Genomic DNA, 19309 nt, shown 5'->3' with positions numbered 1-19309 from the left:
TTTGATACCTCAGCAAGTTTTTCAACTTTTAGTAAGAAACAAGGAGGCTGGGTTTTGTTCAGTTGGTACAGTACTTGTCTAAGTGGGTCTATGAGAGCTTGGGCTCAGTCCCTCACATCTGCATGTGGTGGTAAGCCTGTAATCCTAGCACACGGGAGGGAGGCAGGGTGAGCAGAAAGATAAGGTCATCTGCAGCTACATACTGAGGCCAGCCTCAACTACATGAGAACTTGTTTCAGGCCTGCTTTTTTTTCTGAAGGAAAAAGGAGGAACAGTGGATCTGGGAGAGAGGGAGGCATGGAGAGAACTGGGAGGAGAGGAAGAAAGGGAGGATGTGGTTGGGATGTATTATATGAGAGATGAATAAAGTAAAAAGAAAAAAACCCAGCAAAAGTACTCAAAGCTATCACGGGCAACTTAATGAAACTAATTTGAAATAAAGGAGAGAAGGTCAGAGAGAGATGGCTCCGTAGGTAAAGGTGCTGCCATGCAAACCCGGTGATGACAAAACCTCCCTAAAGGAAGACAGAGTTAACTGATTCCATGAAGCTGTCTTATCTCCACAAATGTGCCATGACACACATGTGCAGTTCCCTACCCTGCCCAGCCCCAAGAGCACGTACGCATATACATAGGAATAATAAATAAAACATTTAAAGTAAACTAAGAGGGCTGGGGATAAAGCTTTGCAGTAGAATGCCTGCCAGTATGTAGAAAAGCTGTCTTTTTTTTTTAAGAAATGAGGAAGTGCCCAAGTAGCCCAGTTGGTTAGTGTGGTTCTCTCTCTCTCTCTCTCTCTCTAAAAGGAGGCTCTGATCAAAGAAAGCATTAGGTATGGGAAGTACTTGGGAAGTACTACGGGAAGAACACTTGTTGTAATCCAGGCCTCTGCTGTCATCAACAGAGTTAAGGATGTCATCAGGAGCAGCTGTTTTCACAGAAGACAATGTTATCCATTCCGGACATGTCTAATTGGAGGCGATGCCAGGAGTTGTGCACACACCACACCCTGCAGGCCCAAATTCTGCTCAAATCAATGTTGCAGTTCCCAGCTTGAAATGTGAGTTGTGTGTGACTGAGTCTTCTATCTGATAAATACCTGCAGGGACCCACACTTACATTTTCAAATTACTCTGTCCTATAAAATAAAAATTATAAAAATGATGTTAAGGCCACATTATATATGTCAGCACATAACTTCCACTGAATAATACTAATTTCAAAAGCAGAGAGCTGGTACAAACCAAACAATAAGCGAAAGGTTATAAAAAAAAAAAAAAAAGAAGTGGCAAACCCTCCCCATTCTGGGGGTGGAGATTTGCTCTACAAAGCCTCTTGTCATCCCTGTGGCCAACTAGACAAGTCAGAGTCTTTGCTTTTCCCCGTGGCATGTGTTTGAGTTGCAGCAGAAAGGAAATGTGTCATCTGTGGTTTGGTTTTAAAAGTGGAAAGCTAGCTGTACGTATCCTCTTAAAAAAACTGCAGATTTAGTAGTCTCCAAACTATTCTACTTAAAATAAGAAGAAAAGAAGTGGTTTATTAAATAAAGATTGTGACAGAGCATTTTGTAAGGTAGGTTGTATATATGGCTTTTATTCCTTTTCACTTAAAACTATGTTCAGATTAGTATGCAGGAAGTGCTTTTTTCAAAGATGTATAACTCTAACAAAGTAGAATCATTATGTGTTTTCTATACTATTATAAAAATATGTAAACAGCATAATCAATTAGAGCTAAAAATTGTAATTATTAAAATGGAGTTTTAAGTAAAGATAAGAAACTGAGTTTGGCCTCAAATGAGTTGAAAAGCTTTTTTTCTCTCTCTCTTTTTTTTTTTATAATTAAGGAAATATGTTTTTCATTCCTAAAGCTTAAGCATTACAAATCTGACTAAAAATGATGAGACAAAAAACAAAACCAGAAAGTCAAAACCTTGCTAACCCAACCCGGCCTCTGGGGCAGAAAGCGGAGATGTAGAACAGTCTTCATGCTTGTGAACAAAAGGGAAGTTTCATTTTTGTCAGCAGCTTGTTTACTGGGGCACGACAGCACATCTGGATGAAGACAATCAACAGCAGGCCTATTATCCGACCCGTGGTACACTGCTAGCGTGTAGAAGACAGTGAATGAGCTAATGTGATTAAAATAACCTACTTTAAATCATGTTAATATTGAATGCATGCGTCTACTCTGGTAGAAGAGGATGGACTCTTCTTAGTAACTCAATTTAAAGTATTGCTTTTTGTGAACAATTTATAAGGTACCCAGAGATTCTATCATTCCGTCTGAAGACTGAAGGTGAATCCTTTTACACAAGTCAGTGCCCTACATTTTTAAGTGGCTACCAACAATTATAATCCCAAAGTGACCTGGATTCCACAACATTAGGCACAGGTTTCCCCCTCTCCTTCTACTCTTAGTATAAAATATTATTCAAAAGTTACTTTCCAATTAGCATCATTTACTATATGCTGTTTTTGTCTGTGCAACTTAACGTATCTCACCTGTTAGTTTCAATTTCTGTATTTTTTTCTTCCTTCTTTCCTTTCTTTTTCTTTCTTTCTGTTTGTTTTTCAAGACAGGATTTCTCTGTATAGCCCTGGCTGTTCTGGAACTCACTTTGTAAACCAGACTGGCCTCAAACTCACAGATCCGCCTGCCTCTGCTTCGCAAGTGCTGGGATTAAAGGCAAACACCACCACTACCCAGCAATTTATGTTTTCTTGACATTCAGATGTTGTCAAATAGCATGTACTACCCCACAGAGCACCTCCCTGCTCAAGTATGACTAGCAGAGTAGTATCTGTGCCACTTGGAGGTGGTTTGGAAACATCTCAGGCCCTAACCTAGACCTGAGAAAAAGGCTCCCCCACATATTCAAGTTTGAAAATAACGTCTATAAAACACACAGGGTTTCTTTTTGTTGTTGTTTTGTTTTGTTTGAGATAGGGTTTTTCTGTGTAGCCCTGGCTGTCCTAGACTTGCCTTGTAGACCAGGCTGGCCTTGAACTCACAGAGATCCACCTGTCTCTGCCTCTGGAGTGCTGGGATTAAAGGCATGCACCAGCACTACCTGGCTCACACACGGTTCTTAACAAGACAATTCTATTCATTAAGTCTTAGAACAATCTAGTGTTTTTCCTGTAAGTCTCCTTACATTTTTACCTCTGAATAAAGCATGCTCTCAAGAGCTGTTCTGGAGAACTGGTATCGTATTATGAACAGCTCTATTGGACCCGGCCATCTACCTTTGATCCCAGGCTTCAGGAGGCAGTGGCAGGGTGATCTTTTAAAGGTAAAAACTCACTTCACTAAAGGTGCCAAATCTCTCTTGCTAGGTTAGCTGCTCTCTAAGCAGATGGCTGATAAGGAAGAAACTTTGTACTTTTTTTGAGTTTCAGTTTTTGGGAGGAGGGTGAGGTGAGAGCTGAGCATGGGCTACTACAGGGCTGCCTGGCTGCTGAGTCTCAACCTTCTAATGTGAAGATGAGTTGCTCACAGTAAGGCACTGTGTTCTAAGACCCCCAACAGCCTGATGATTGATTCCTTTTAATTTTTCTCTATAATTTCTTTCGTAGGTTTGTTAAGATGAGGGAGGAAAAAAAAAAAAAGAATGCCAGTTACAGAATGACAATAAAAGTGACTTGTACAAAGGAAAGTTTTGTTTTTCCTGATTCTGGGTTGACATAACAGCCATGCCTCTACTATTTAGAAAGTCATACTCGCTAGGGCAATAGAGGTGGACTAAGCAGCAACCACAAAGCTGCATTCACAAATGCTAGGACAATTCTAAGGCTGTTTTCTCATCACACTTCAAATTCCTACTTGATGTACACTTGCTTTCAGTCTCTGCCAAACTTCTACTTGTGATTTCGTTTTATACATGAAACAAAACTTTCAAGGCCAAGTTCTCCTTTACTTCAAGAAGAGGACGTGTTTCTCCGAAGGTGGACACTTCAGTAAGGAGAAGCCCTAAATGAGAAATCACAAGCACAAAAGCAGAAGCCTCTGACTACAAGCTGAGGTCTATGGCTTCCTTAAAAGGGAGACTATGTAGAGCTGTGGTCCGCAGTTAAAAATGGTTACTAGGTATTTGTAATGCTAACTTACAGCATCAAAATGCACAACACAAGTTTAAATTTTTATACATAATCTAAGAACAAGAACAAAAATTCAGTTAAAACAACAAAAGAAAATCAGTTGAGCAGTATCCGACAGCAAATGGTAGGCGTGGATTCCTGTTTTCCCTGTGCTATCTCAAGCGCAGTCCCTTAATTACAATTACTCCACACGCCAGTCATTAGTTTTCCACAAACTAACGGTTGATATTGCTGTCTCAACAGATAGCAGCACACCTGTGGGCATGGAGCACACAGGACAGTACCTGCACCTTCTTTTCCTCATGACAGCAGTGTGTTCCTCATCTCCTGGAACAAAAGCAAACTATGCACACCCGAGGACTAACAACATCTCTGCCTGGGCTTCCATGAATCCAAACAGCACAAGTAGACCTCTGAGTGAGACCAACACAAGCCCCGTAACTCCCCCAGCCGTGGATCACAGAATGAGTCCTAAAAACAAGCCTGCCTCATCTGCCACTGTGCCTGCAGCCCCTACATCTACCCCGAAGACCTCTGTGCCCCAGGCCTCCAGAAACAGTTCTCCAACAGTGGAGATCAAAAGTCAGGGGGAAAGTTTTAAAAAGGATGTCTGTGAGGAAAACAACAGCAACACCGCCATGCTAATCTGCTTAATTGTAATTGCAGTCCTTTTCCTTATCTGTACCTTTCTATTTCTATCAACTGTGGTTCTAGCAAACAAGGTGTCATCTCTCAGAAGGTCAAAACAAGTAAGCAAGCGGCAGCCTCGGAGCAATGGCGACTTTCTGGCAAGCAGTGGGCTCTGGACTGCTGAATCAGACACTTGGAAAAGAGCAAAAGAACTCACAGGCCCCAACCTCCTGATGCAGTCTACTGGTGTGCTTACAGCTAGCAGGGAAAGGAAGCATGAAGAAGGAACTGAAAAACTCAACTAGGCCATGGTTTGGAAAGGAAATGCAAAGCAGCAATGAGGAAAGCCAAGTTAAAAATAAAGCTGGCTGGAGTACTGCACAGTAGTGTTTGCTCAGACGATCAAAAGTCTGACAAGCAGCTTAGCATCAAACAGACCAGAACGGGAGATGTATGTCTGCTGAAGTTACTTAAAACTGCATTTCTGTTTCACACTTCCTATTTTCAAAAAAATAAATAAAACAACAGCAGCTGAAGAAACTAATAAATAAGAGGTAACTAGATATTCCTGTTCAGCAGTGAATGATCTGTCTGAATGTACATGAACTTGGAAGAGTTCTATGAAGCCCTTAGAGCCAAGCAGATGCCACAGTGCCTAGCAGGATTCAAATTCCTAACATGTATAGAACTCAACTGTGTAACATGATCAAACATTCTCACTAGATGACAGAGAACCCACACCAGTTTGTATCTTAGCACAGCTAATGTTAGGCTACTTTACATAAAGTACAAGACAAAAGCGCTTTTCTACTACACATAATAAATTAAAACTTAATTTTGAACAATAAACAGATTTTAGAACAAAGCTGACCATGCACCTCTCATTTATATTGTCTTAGAACATGTAATAAAAAAAGAAAAACACAACCAAAATAGATGAGACTCATACCCACAAAAGGCTATGAATAAATATGAAAAATGTTTTAGTGTTTAAGAATAACATTTCAAGAGGCTGAAGGAATGGCTCAGAAGTGAGAGCACTGACTGTTCTTCCAGAGGACTCTGGTTCTATTCCCAGCACCTACACATGGTTCATGGCTGGCTGTAATTCCAGTTCTAAAGGATCCTGGCTTTCTTGGGCACCAGACATATACATGGTACATAGACATAAAACATGCATATACATAAAATAATTTTTAAAAATTTGTATTTTGCAGACACACTGTTTACTAGATTAATAACAAGCACCAGCCAAGTGCAGTAGCACACACCTGTAATTCCAACATTTGGGAAGATCAAGTCAGAGAATTCTGAGTTTGAGCCTGGCCTGCATAGTGAGACCCTGTCTGAATCCTTAACAACAAGAAAACATAACAAATGCCCTAAAGCTGGTTAAAGTTTAGAGTCCAAGGGTGCTAAGTAATTTATAAATCATCAATTTTCACTTTTATTCAAAAGAGCAGCATGAATAAAGAGAAGTGAGGAGTGTGTGCGTGCGAATGCATGTGTCTCTGTGTGTGTACACTTGTAGATTATTCCATGACCCTCTATAGCGGGAGTTACAGGTGATTGCGACCCACCTGATGTGAGTGCTTTGCAAGAGCAATATGTTCCTTTTATAACGATTTATTTATATTTTATCTGAGTGTTTTGCCTGCATGTATGTCTTTGCACAGTGTGCATACAGTACTCTTGGAGGCCAGAAAAGAATGTCAGATCCCCCTGGAAGTAGAGTTACAGATGGCTATGAGTTGCCAGGTGGGTTCTGGGAATAGAACCTGGGACCTCTACAAGAGCAGCAAGTGCCCTTAACTGCTGAGCTAGCCCCTTAGCATTTCCCTTTTAATGAGTGAGTCATCCTGGCTATGTACCAGAATAAAAAAAAATGTTAATGCCAATATCTAATTTCTATGTCCCACATTTGATTTCAGTTATAATGATCTAAGTTTCAAGTCAAGTACTAGGCATTTTTTCCTAACTATCTAAATGGTATTACCCTTGAGTCTTAAATTCATTTTTGTTAAGTTCTGTTACTTTAAATACCTAGGTTACATCTTTATTTGTTTGTTATTTTGGGTTGGTTTTGTTGTTGTTGTTTTTTGAGATAGAGTTTCTCTGCGTAGGCTTGTCTGTCCTCCAACGCACAGCAATCCGCCTGCCTCTGCCTCTGCAAGTGCTGGCATTACAGGTACGCACCACCACACCCGGTTTAGGTTACATCTTTAAACGCACTGTGTGTTGAGGGACACAGGACATGAAATTTATTTTTTCTTTTTTAAAAAATATTTATTTATTACGTAGACAATGTTCTGTCTACATGTACACCTGCACGCCAGAAGAGAGTACCAGATCTCATTATAGATGGTTGTGAGCCTTTCTTTCTTTTTTTAAATGTATACAGTGTTTTGCCTGCATGTATGTTTATGAACTGTATGTGTACCTGGTGTCCACAGAGGCAAGAAGAGGACATCAGTTTCTCTCTGAGACTACAGCTACAGACAGTTGTGAGCTGCCATGTGGGAGCTGGGAATTGAACTTAGTCCTTTGGAAGAGCAGTCAGTGCTCTTAACTGCTAATACCATTTTTTAAAAAAAATCAATTTACTATTAGTTAAAAAAAATAATGTTCTTCCCCTAAACAGTAAATCATAACCATGTTACACTAGATAAAGCAAAACATCAACAAAATGAAAAAGGACCTAGTACACGGATGTCTTTGTCTTACTATCCCTTCTTTCTTCTTTGCTCTAATCCATTTGCTTTTAGAAGGTAAGTGGGCAGAGTGAGTGGTTTTGCATGTTCTGTAAGCAAGGCTGGCCTCAGATTTACTATGTATGGTGATCTCCAACACTCTGAGCCTCCTGCTCCACCTCACAAATGTATGCATCATCATGCCAAACTCTGGTTGCCTTTTTTCTTTTTTTTTTAATTTATTTTTTGATTATTACAATTTATTCACTTTATATCCCAGCTGTTGCCTCCTCTCTCATCCCTTTCCTCCCTCTTCTCCTCCCATGCCCCTCCCCCAGACCACTGATTGGGGCGGTCCTCCTCCCCTTCCATCTGATCCTAGCCTATCAGATCTCATCAGGACTAGCTGCAGTCTCCCTGTGTGGCCTGGTACAGCTACATTCTCCCCCAGGGGGAGGTGATCAAAGAGCCAGCCACTGAGTTTATGTCAGAGAGAGCCCCTGTTCCCCTTACTAGGGAACCCACTTGGAGGCTGAACTGCCATGGGCTATATCTGAGCAAGGGTTGTCTCTATGCATGGTCCTTGGTTGGAGTGTTGGTCTTTGCAAAGACCCCTGAGCACAGATTTTTTTGGTTCTGTTGCTCTCCCTGTGGCGCTCCTGTCCCCTCCGGGTCTTTCTATCTTCCCCTTCTTTCATAAGATTCCCTGCATTCTGCCCAAAGTTTGGCTATGAGTCTTAGCATCTGCTTTGATAACCTGTTAGGTAGAGTCTTTCAGAGGCCCTCTGTGGTAGGCTCCTGTCCTGTTCCATGTTTTCTCCCACTTCTGATGTCTATCCCATTTGCTTTCTGAATGAGGACTGAGCAACTTCCCTAGCGTCGTCCTTCTTGTTTAGCTTCTTTAGGAGTATAGATTTTAGTATGTTTATCTTGTATTATATGACTAACTCCTGCAGCTGATAAACACCTTCAGCAATGTGGCTGGATACAAAAGTAAATCAAAAAAATCAGTAGCCCTCCTGTATACAGAAGACAAAATGGCTGAGAAAGAAATTAGGGAAACTACACCCTTCACTATAGCTACAAATAACAAAAGTATCTTGGTGTGACTCTAACCAAGAAAGTGAAAGATCTGTTTGAAAAAAAACTTCAAGTCTCTGAAGAAAGAAACTGAAGAAGATATCAGAAGATGGAAAGATCTCCCATGCTCATGGAGTGGTAGGATTAACATAGTGAAAATGGCCACCCTGGTCGTCTTTTCAAGGGTAAAACAGTCCTGATTGGAAATGACTATGGGTAGTGATCATATTGGTCAAGCATTTCCAAGTAAGACATGCAAGTTTTATGTACTCCAGGAATATTTAAAATCTATTACTCAACCCTTAATTTTTAAGCATACATTCTGAGAATGATGCCTCAATGAAAGCTTATGAAAAAGAAAGTAGTTAAAAGCGTCTATAGCTTCAAAGTTTCCTAAGTTACTTTTTAACAAGATCATTTTATTTTCTACTCCTGGATATAATGATTATTATCTTAATCCAAAGATTTTAAAGTGAATTAAAATAGTAAAGTAAAAGCTTTTTAACAGCAGGGTGTGCTGGCAGTACACAGCCAATAATCCCAGCACTTGGGAGGCTCAAACAGGCAGAATGAAAGATCAAGGCCAGTCTAGGTAACATGATGACACCCTGTTCTCAAAAATAAACAAAGCTGTCTACCCCCCAATAAAAAGGTCACTTCATAACATTTTATTACAAGTTAAGAACTCAGGGAATCATATGAAAGAAGGGAAGTTAGTATGATGGGGAAAGGATAGGAGCTCCACAAGGACAAAATATATCTGGGCACAGGGTCTTTTCTGAGACTGACATTCAACCAAGGACCATGTATGGATATAACCTAGAACCTCTGCTCAGATGTAGCCTGTGGAAGCTCAGTAACCAATTGGTTTCCCATAGTGAGGGGAACAAGGACTATTTCTAACAGGAACTCAATGACTGGCTCTTTGACTTCCCCACCCCCCAAGGGAGGAGCAGTCCTGTTAGGCCACAGAGGAGGGCTTTGTAGCCAGTCCTGAAGATACCTGATAAAACAGGATCGGATGAATGGGGAGGAGGTCCCCCCCTATCAGTGGATTTGGCAAGGGGCGCGGTGGAGATGAGGGAGGGAGGGTGGGATTGGGAGGGAATGAGGGAGCGGGATACGGCTGGGATAGAGAGTTAATAAAATGTAACTTGTAAGAAAAAAATAAAGTTAAAAACAAACAAAAAACCAAAAAACAAGTTAAGAACTGAGTCATAATAGTCTATATTCCTTGGCTGTGACCAGAGAAAGTGTCCACACACTGGTATTTACTGTTTCTGCTCACCCGTGCACCGAGGAGGCGTTTACATTTACTTAAACCCCATCATAAATTGGGGATGACAGTCTCTACTGTTCAGATGAGGAAGAGGCTGCCTCAAAATTTGATTCATACTCTTCATATTCTTTGCTTAGTCAGTTTCATAAAACAAACAAACAAAAAACAATACTGGGGAACAAGGAGTGCCTGATGTTCTTCGGAGGACCTGAGCTCGGGTGCCATCACCTGTATCCAGCAGCTCACCTCCAAGAGGAGCTCAGCTTCAGGGAATCCAGGGCCTTCTTCTGGCCTCTGAGGGCACCCACACAGATGTGGCGTACATATACATAAAAATAAAAACTTGTCTTCTCTTTAAAGGAAGTATTGGGGCAAAGGTACAGCACATTGGTAGAGTTATGCCTTGTATATGTGAGGCTTTGTGCATGACCCACAGTACCAAAATCAAATTGGGTGACAGTAACTTAACTATACTTTTATTTGTGCTCTGCCAGTACTCCCCTTGGTGCTGTCAACGAAGAGCCAGCATTAAGATGCACTGGTTATCTACCGTGTGAGGCATCATTTTATCCAATGCTCACAGTATTTCCAGGGAGGGAAATACTCCTTCCGGGGAGGAAATGGTGACTGAGAAAGCCACTGACTTGCCTACGACCTAAACATCATTCACTTCTTCCAATAAGAAATCTCACTCAGCATTTTCCTCAGGATATATAATTTCTCAGCAAGACTCCATCCTAAGTGTTTAGATTATACAATCACATGACTGGAGAGTAAGGGATATTTATTTACAAACATCAGTTAAGAGCACTTAAGTTACATAGATTGTGTTTCAATATAAGCTCTTTGAAGGAGCACATTTCTTAGTCATTCTGTGGCTTATTGCACTTCCTGTAACTGCTATTGATAAACTTCCTCTGCGTACGGAAACCATTTCAGTGTGCTAGAGGACCATTTTTAATCTGCACCGAACCAACTCTTTGCTTTCTCAGCCAAGTCAAAACATGTCCTCTTAGAACAAGAATTTACATTCTGCGAAAGAAGTTCTCAGGTAAGAGCACCCCGACACAGGCCATCTGATTTCAGTTTTGCTTATATAAAATTTATTTTAAAAACCAAAATATCATTAGTGTTTACAGATGAATGCAGCTCTCAACAGTTTAAAAAATGTCTACAGACGATTTCTGTGGCTCTGCTGTGTGAATTTTATATGTTTATATTCAGGGTCGATATTGTCTGAAAGACTTTCATTGAGGTTTTAATATCATCAGACCTTTGAGATATACTCAGTCAAAATATTTAACATTACTTTAATAATTTTTAAAAAGCTAGGAGCTAAAAATAAAACTAAATTACATGGGCTCGGACTGAATTTACAACCTTTAAAATACTGTTTAAAAATTCTAGGGCTGGTGCTACAGGTTGGTGCCAGAGCTTGCCCAACATGCATGAGGACCTGGGTTTAATACTCAGTATCACAAGAGAAAGAAAACAGTCTAATTTACTTTCTATAAGGACTTTCTACTCATATAGAAAATCTCATTTAAGTTATCTAATCATTTTTGCTCATTAAAAAAGAGTCAGGGTTTCTATATGTAGACAAGGCTGGCCTCTAAGATCTTTCTGTCTCTACCTCACAGGAACGGGAATTAAAAGCACACATCATCATGCCTGGCCTAAATTAGTTTTATTTGTCTATCCCTTTTAGTTTATAAACTACAAATGGTTACCTTCATTTTGACTTGACTTAAAAAGAACTTATGTGTTGTGTACAAAACGAATTTTATATTTAAGTAATAACTGTGATGTATAACAATTATGTCATTTAAAAAGCTCCATAAGGCAAAAAATAGTATGATGAGTATGTGCATACTTATATCATGTATGTGCTTATGCCACATACTCCCGGGCTGACTTTTTAGTGAAGAATATAAAGCACAGAAAAAAAAAAAAATCCACGGAATGTTTTGTAAAAACTTGTTAGTAAATGAAAAAGATACTTGCCTTGTGACTAAATGGAATAATTACAAATAAAATAATAAAAATACATGGAGATTCCAGAGATCTGCAGTCCAAAGGAAAACTAATTTGGAACTGGGTTAGATCCTATTTCAACCATTCATCAACACAACTTTTCCTTATAGCAGTCTGCTTTGAATTTTTTTTTTTTGGGGGGGGAGGAAGTGCAACTTGGGGTTTTTCCCTGTAGCCCCAGCTGCCCTAGAATTTGCTCTATAGACTAGGCTGACCTCAAACTCAGAGATCTGCCTGCCTCTGCCTCCTAAGTACTGGGATAAAAGGCATGTGCTACCACCATCAATCTTGGTTTGAAATTTTTAAAGTAATGTATGTTACATAAACTAAAAAGTAGAGATATTTTTAAGCTCAAATTTCTCTGAAACAGGGCTAGTCTCAAGTTTAACAGTTTCCATGTTTTCAACAAGTTCCTACATAATTTACTTAGAAGTATCATGTGAGTAATTCTGAACATGCTAAATATAAATTGATGGCTTTTAATGCTTAATCTTTAAAGAAGTATCACAAAATTTTCAGTTAACTGTAATTTTGACAGCTCACATGCTAAACACTCAAAACTCCTAAACTATTTGCATAGATTCCTGGACTGATGTGTGTTGTCTAGTACTTCTTTTCCTACCCTTTATGTAAGCCTAGCCCCAAAGTTACTTACACTGTTGCAGAGACCTTACAAGAGTCCTTTTCTGGCATGAAGCCTTTCTCGTTCTTAATTCCACAAAAGGCTCCAGCATGTACCAACAGAAGTCAAGGGCTCAGGTCAGCAAGGTTTCCATGATAGTGCCACTGCTTAGAGCTGTGACAGCTTGCAAAGTTAACCAACTCTCTCTCTCTCTCTCTCTCTAAGTCTGGAAGATGAAAATATAACCACCTCGGTCATACAAATAAATCCTACTACATAGGAATTTTGTGGGTATTCAGTAATGGTATTTCTGTGGTACTGAGGAATCAAACTCAGGGCCTTGTGCATGGGAGACCATCACTGTAGCCCTGAGCTTCACCCCCAGCCCTGGCAGTATGTGACAAACACATGCCTAATCCTAGGGAGTTCCATATTTATTGTAACCATGCTTAAAATACTGATTCACTAAAACAATGCATTGTTTTCCTTTTTAAAAATTAAAAAAAAAAAAAAGTCAGGTAAAACAAAGAGCCAAAATGACAGATTTAAACCTCATGCTGTAAATACTGAGAGAAGTTTTGCTATAGGAAGGTCGAGCAATCTGGATTTTCCTGAGCCGGAGATTAGAGCATTTCTAAGGAAGATCCTATACAGACTGTGCTGGGTTCTCTATAGTTAGCAGGCATACTTCTAGGTAGTGAGTGTTAGGGAGGTGACAGTGGGGGCGCCTGGAGTGAAGGTGGGTTCATAGGTCCTCCATTCTGGATGGTCAGCTCCTGTTTGTTAATTCTTACTCCCCCACACAGGCCAGTGATAGGAAGTGACAATTCCCAACAGCCTTTTACCCATGATAATCCTCTCTTCCCTTCTTCAGTAACCTCCTGAAAACTAATAAGCAGCTACCATTTCCAGCTATTTCCATTTCTTCAATACCTTTCCTAATTGACCGATCCTTTTCCACATACCTGGTGCATCCTAAAGTTTTTGTGAAATTTCTCTTTCATTTTCTTTAATTTTTTTTCATTCCCATTTCCTGTCTATTCTAAATTTTAATCTCTTTTTTATCTTCTGCCCCAAATTCAGCTGACCATCACCTTTCTCTGCAGAAACAGTGTGGACTTTAGGTAGATACCAGTTACATAGTTGACAAATGTGTTCAATAACCTTGTATATTAAGGGCTATAACACTGGCTTCATTAACTCTGACAAGAGTCAGGCTCCCCGTCCCCCAAAATTAAATTATTAAATCCCAAATTTCTTCTTTTTTGTCTTGATACTTCTTCTTTAGATTATTCTGAACTGCCATAGTAAGATTCTAACAGATTCTAGCATTCTGCTGCAGCAGATCCTAGGGAGGGTTCGTAATGTAAGTGATGAACTGGAGAAAGTGGCAGGATATTTGAAAAATGGGTTTTGCTTTTACTACTGTGGTGAGTGGAAACATCAAACATCTAACTTCCTGTTGACACTAGAGGTGATGAACCTATCAGAATTGACCTTACAAACCAAACTGGGTTGTGTAATGATGCTCCTGTTTTGACTGGTTCCTCCTCTATTTTCCTTTTTCAGCCAACTAAAAAGAGGAACTGTATGGTTTCTTTATTTTAGGTGAAGTCACAAAAGAGGAAACATTTTTAGCTGAAGACAATTCATGGCCCATATCTTCTGTTGCTTTGGAAAGCATTTTCTAAAAACATTTACAAAATGAAACACTGAACACCGTTTTCTAACCAAGCCTTTTTTTGGGCAACCTATAAAAATTACTGCGTGGGACAGCATGAATGATGACCATCTAGAGATGAGTCAGAACCTCACATCCCTGCCAAAATTTCAAATGTTTCCCCTAAAGAACCCTAAAAAAGGGAGAAAAACCAGAATTTACCTAAATTTTATTTTCTCTGCTTATATTAAGATAGATGTCTTAATAAAAAGTAAAAGTGAAATAAACAGCAAAGAATCAAGAGGTCCAGCACACATGAAATATTTACTGAGCAACTAATACAAAAGTTAAAGGTAAGAAAACACGCCCAGTGGAAGAACAGAGAATGCACACTTTAGAATAACAGGGTCTTGGTAAAATTCTCACACTGTCACTAACAGTCAATCCCCCCCCCCCCATGTTCAACTTATTCCAATTTGCTTCTGTGAAGGTTAAATGAAATAAATTATGTAAGTCACAAATCTACAGCATATTCTATACAGCTATTTTTCTTCCCTTTTTTTTTCTACCTTTGTAGAGTAAAAAAAAAAAATCTTGTTTGAGGTGATGGCAATAATAATAGAAAATGTGAAAATGACATAGTAAAAAGCACAATTATTTAGGCAAGGAAAAGCATGAGGTGCATCCATGAAGAACTACCAAAGAGATCAGCAAGACAAGAACTGAGGAGATTTAGGGAACAGCTATTTGTGGCTGTGGTCAGTCACAGAGAACTTGGTTTAAGAAGGGGAATTTAAATTGAGGTCTACAAGAAGATAGGTTCAGACATGCAGTCAGCAAGGAAGAGGATTGGGCAAAAAAGAACACATTTAAAGTCAGTGAAAACTGGCATAACTTAATGTGTTTAGGAAGTATGCAAGGACGTTAAAGATTGGTTTGTAAGCTTTTCTCTAGACAGATACAGTGTATCCTTACATGAAGTAGCAAGGAAATCAGAAGGGTAATTTATCAGCACTAGGCAAGAGAGCTATTTTAAACTTCAGGCTTCAAGCACTAGAGAAAAAATATAAAGAAAGAGACAGAAAAAAAATGTATCTTTTCTTGAAAATCTAGATCATTCTGGCTCAAGCTTGTGATCCCAGCAGTCAGGAAGTTGAGACAGAAATACCAAATGCAAGGCCAGCTTGGGCTACACACGGAGACTGCTTCTTAAAACACAAAAAACAAAAAACTGAAAGAAAGAAGGAGAGAGAGGGAGGAAGAAGCAAAGGCAAGCAGGCAGGCACAGGCAAATGGACAAGAAGGGGTGTTATCATTATCCTTCTATGATACTACTGGTATCATAGATGAGTAAGAAAATAAAAACTACTCAAATTGTCAAACCGTTTTATTGTATCTTCAGAGTCACGAAAAACTAGTTTCTTATCATATATAACAACTAGTATCTAACAGTCTAAGATTTTCCTTTCCATAACGTTAAGACAATACTGCTATTTCAGACAGTCAACACTGTCTTGGTCATTTCCAGAACAAGCCCCATTATACTCAGCACTGACAACGTCAGTCAGCACAGAACTCATGTTAGAGTGTAAGGCCACTGAAAACAACAAATTTACATGGCTTACATGCAGAGTTACTTTTTATCAGCTATTTTTTACCATAAAAATTTAAAGTGCTTAAAAACAGTAACTTTTTTTTTAATATCTCAAATATAGAATAGGGTCTGAGACAAAAATGGTTGCCCAATATCTGAATGAAAGTAGGAGTGGGTTTACTTAATTGACCAACTGGGCCAGGGGGACTTGAATCACTTTAGGATTTTCTTGTTTTTGTTTCTTTCTATTAGATTTTATTTTTATTTTTCAAAAATAATTTATGTATTTTATTTTGTGGACACTGGTGTTTTGACTGCGTGTATGTCTGTGTGAGGGTGTTGAATCCGCAGAACAGGTTTCAGTTCCCATTGTGTGTGCATGTCTCTGTGTGACTGTGTGCACATGAGTGCTGATGCCTGCACAGAGCAGAGGTGGTAGATTCCCTCTGGGATTGTAGTTATGGGCAGTTGTGAGCCTACCAACGGATGCTTTAGCTGCTGAGCCGTCTCTGCAGTCCTATTTCTCTGAAATTTTAAGCCCAGAACTTGGAGATTGACTCACTCAAAAACGTGAGTCCCTTAACATAAGCCAGTACTGTGCACAGCACAGAGTGCCGACCACTGGCGAAGCACCTGCACCGCCAGGACCTCAGAGGAGTGACCAGCATACTTGGGTTGTTTATTTGTTTTTGTTTTTTGAGACAAGGTTTCTCTGTTTAGTCCTGGCTGTCCTGGAACTCTGTAGACCAGGCTGGCCTTGAACTCTGCAGACCTCTGCCTCCTGAGTGCTGAGATTAAAGGTGTGTACCACCAGGCCCAGCTGGGGAATCTTTTAGATGTGCTGAATTTGCTGATCCTGAGATATCCACATGAAGTGTTCACTAACACATGAACATACAGCAAAGGGGAAATGGACCGGATGCACACGCTTGGTGGTTATGGCGAAAGGCTTAGAGTGGAAACTTAGAGAACTAGGAAGAGAGAAAATTAAAGGGAGAGAGAGACTGAACATTGAGTAACTATTTAGGAGACACGAGGAAAAGAGCTGAGTGGAGTGGTGTGAAAGGAAAACTATTATGAGAGCTACTGAAACACTGGTGAAGAAACAGTACAGTAAAATGTAGCGAATAGAAAAAAAAGAGTAAAGACAACAGGTGAAGGGCGTTGGTCACTGGTGTTCTTTGCAGAGGCAGAGCCACTTTATTTCTAGGGACAGAGTGAACAGACAGCATGGGGCTCAGCAGGTTGAACCTGCACATTCAAGACAATGTGAAATAAAGGAATCTGAGAAAGCTAGAGGGGCTGCAAGGTTATGCAGACACTTTATAAAAGATTTAACATTATTTTCCAGGAACTCCAAATGCTGTACTATGAACTGGAGTTATTATAATCTGTCAAGTAGAAACCAGAGTAAATATTAACCAAAAGCCCAACAACTCTGTCTCAGACATTGTAATGAAGAGTAAAGTGTAACTGGACACTAGATGATAGCTAACTGTCTTTTTTTCTCCCTTTCACTATGAAATCACTGGTAAAGAAGCAGCACTCTGAAATGGAATTCAAGCATTTCATCTTAATCTTGCTTTGTCAGTACTTGAACCATCAGTTTTTCTCAGAGACAGAAGCAGTTTCTACAGAGCAGCAGCCACAGTCTGCTGCTCTCACACCATCAGGACTGCATGTTGCACCTACTTCTCCAAACGCAGCAGGGAGTGCTTTGAGCACAACGCCACAACTCAACAACCCTGCTTCTGGACAACAATCACCACCTGCCCAAAGCACGCCTGGACAACCAACACCAGCCGTTTATGTCTCTGCAAGACCAGTTGCCTCCAACATCACCAGTCAAGCATTATCAGCGGTCAACAACTCCTTTCCACAAACATCACTACCTGTGTTCACGTTGGCCAATCAACCATCCTCTTCTTCCCATAATTCCACTAAACCACCACCAAGACCTCTTGTCTATACACAACAGCCACTGTCACCTGCTTCTACCTCTTCTGAAAAACCAGTACTACAGACTATCCATAATCAGTCCACAAAATCAACACCACCTACTAATTTACATATGACTGATGACAATTTACCAAGGAACACACCACCACCACCACCACCAGCAGCAGCAGTCACTTTGGAACCAAAAAGTGGCAAAGGAACTGCACATAAAACCAACCACAATACAATAGCTGCCATATTAATTGGCACAATTCTAATTTCTATGTTGGTAGCTATACTCATGATTATACTGTGGAAATACTTGAGGAAACCAATTTTAAATGATCAAAACTGGGCTGGCAGGTCGCCATTCGCTGATGGAGAAACACCAGACATGTGTATGGATAACATAAGAGAGAGTGAAGTACCCACAAAACGCACATCAGTTGTTTCGCTTATGACCTGGAAACCAAGCAAAAGCACACCGTTAGCAGATGATTTAGAAATTAAGCTGTTTGCATCAAGTGAACACATTAATGATAGCAACAGCCTCAAAACTGAGAACGTGAAAGATCAAACAAATGGTCTATCAGAAGACAGTGCTGATGGGTCAACAATCGGTACAGCTGTGTCTTCTTCAGATGACGCGGATCTGCCCCTGCCACCTCCCCCTCTCGATCTAGATGGGAATCTCTCAGACAAGCCCACAATGATAATGGATTCTCCTGTACCAAACGATTCTACCAGTCTCCAACCATCTCCAGACAGTCTACACCAAGCATGTGAAGACCACACTTCCATGATTCAACAGTCATTTCCGCCACCCCCTGACTCATTTAACTCCCTTCCGTTAGCAGAAGAGGTTATAATCAATCAAGAGCCTAACCAAGAGACTAGTCTGGAGTTCTCTACTCCTGACTTCCATCAGGATCTCACAGACTCCCCGCCAGCTTCTACAGAGCTGCTGTAAAGTGACAGTTTGCTTTCTAGCTTGTCCTCCATCCTGAGATGGAGGACATCCCATTTCCTGTCCTCCTGGTACGACACATATAACAACCGGCAGCCGAGTGACTTTGTTTAGGAACTATCTGACACCTGAATGAAGCCCATGTACAAAGGTTGATTATTACAGTGATATGCTTACTAGCTATAGAACTTATTTTAAAAGCAGAGTCCCTTTACATATGAATGATTGATATGTCAAGAGCTTAATCATTTTGCAAACATGAGATCTACATATACTTATTATTACAGATTTTCCCCTTGAAAAGCTGTAGATAAACTTATCTTGAATAAAAAAAAATTCTATTTTTCCATCTCATAATTTGCGGTGTAATAGAAATGAGAAATTTTAAATAATCCAAGTATTAATACTTCAAATATTAAATAACTATTTCAATTTATGGAGATAAGAGATTAAAATATATTTTGGCTTTAATGGAAACACATAGACACAATACTGTATTAAAATATGAAATCAAGAGTGCTGTGCTGAGGAACATTTACCCTGAAAAAATGAGCATCTACCATAAAAGGCAGATTTCTTGTTTTTATAATTAAAAATTTATATGTACAAGTGTTTTGCCTACATGTACATATAAGTAACACATATATGGCTGGTGCTTGAGGAGGTCAAAAGATGACAATGTGCATTGGATCCCTGGAACTGGATAGAGTTACTA

General features: G+C 39.8%; 3 protein-coding genes across 8 annotated transcripts in view; 2 read left to right on the top strand and 1 right to left on the bottom strand.

The window, feature by feature from the left end:
- Positions 1 to 19309, bottom strand: part of Nf1 (neurofibromin 1) — a 236566-nt gene that overhangs the window by 48613 nt on the left and 168644 nt on the right. The gene's annotated exons all lie outside the window — the stretch shown is intronic.
- Positions 1377 to 5600, top strand: Evi2a (ecotropic viral integration site 2A). The gene is made up of 2 exons (XM_055620221.1): positions 1377 to 1572; positions 4344 to 5600. Exon 2 carries the CDS (start codon positions 4364 to 4366, stop codon positions 5033 to 5035), a length of 672 nt encoding a protein of 223 aa, XP_055476196.1. The 5' UTR covers positions 1377 to 1572; positions 4344 to 4363; the 3' UTR covers positions 5036 to 5600.
- Evi2b (ecotropic viral integration site 2B) lies at positions 10740 to 18882 on the top strand. The gene is made up of 2 exons (XM_055620219.1): positions 10740 to 10830; positions 17227 to 18882. The coding sequence occupies exon 2, from the start codon at positions 17242 to 17244 to the stop codon at positions 18595 to 18597; it is 1356 nt and encodes a 451-aa protein (XP_055476194.1). The 5' UTR covers positions 10740 to 10830; positions 17227 to 17241; the 3' UTR covers positions 18598 to 18882.

This window comes from Psammomys obesus, unplaced genomic scaffold (genome assembly GCF_907164565.1).
Source record: "Psammomys obesus unplaced genomic scaffold, mPsaObe1.curated_primary_1811, whole genome shotgun sequence".
Taxonomy (NCBI): domain Eukaryota; kingdom Metazoa; phylum Chordata; class Mammalia; order Rodentia; family Muridae; genus Psammomys; species Psammomys obesus.
This window is presented reverse-complemented; position numbering and strand designations above follow the sequence as displayed.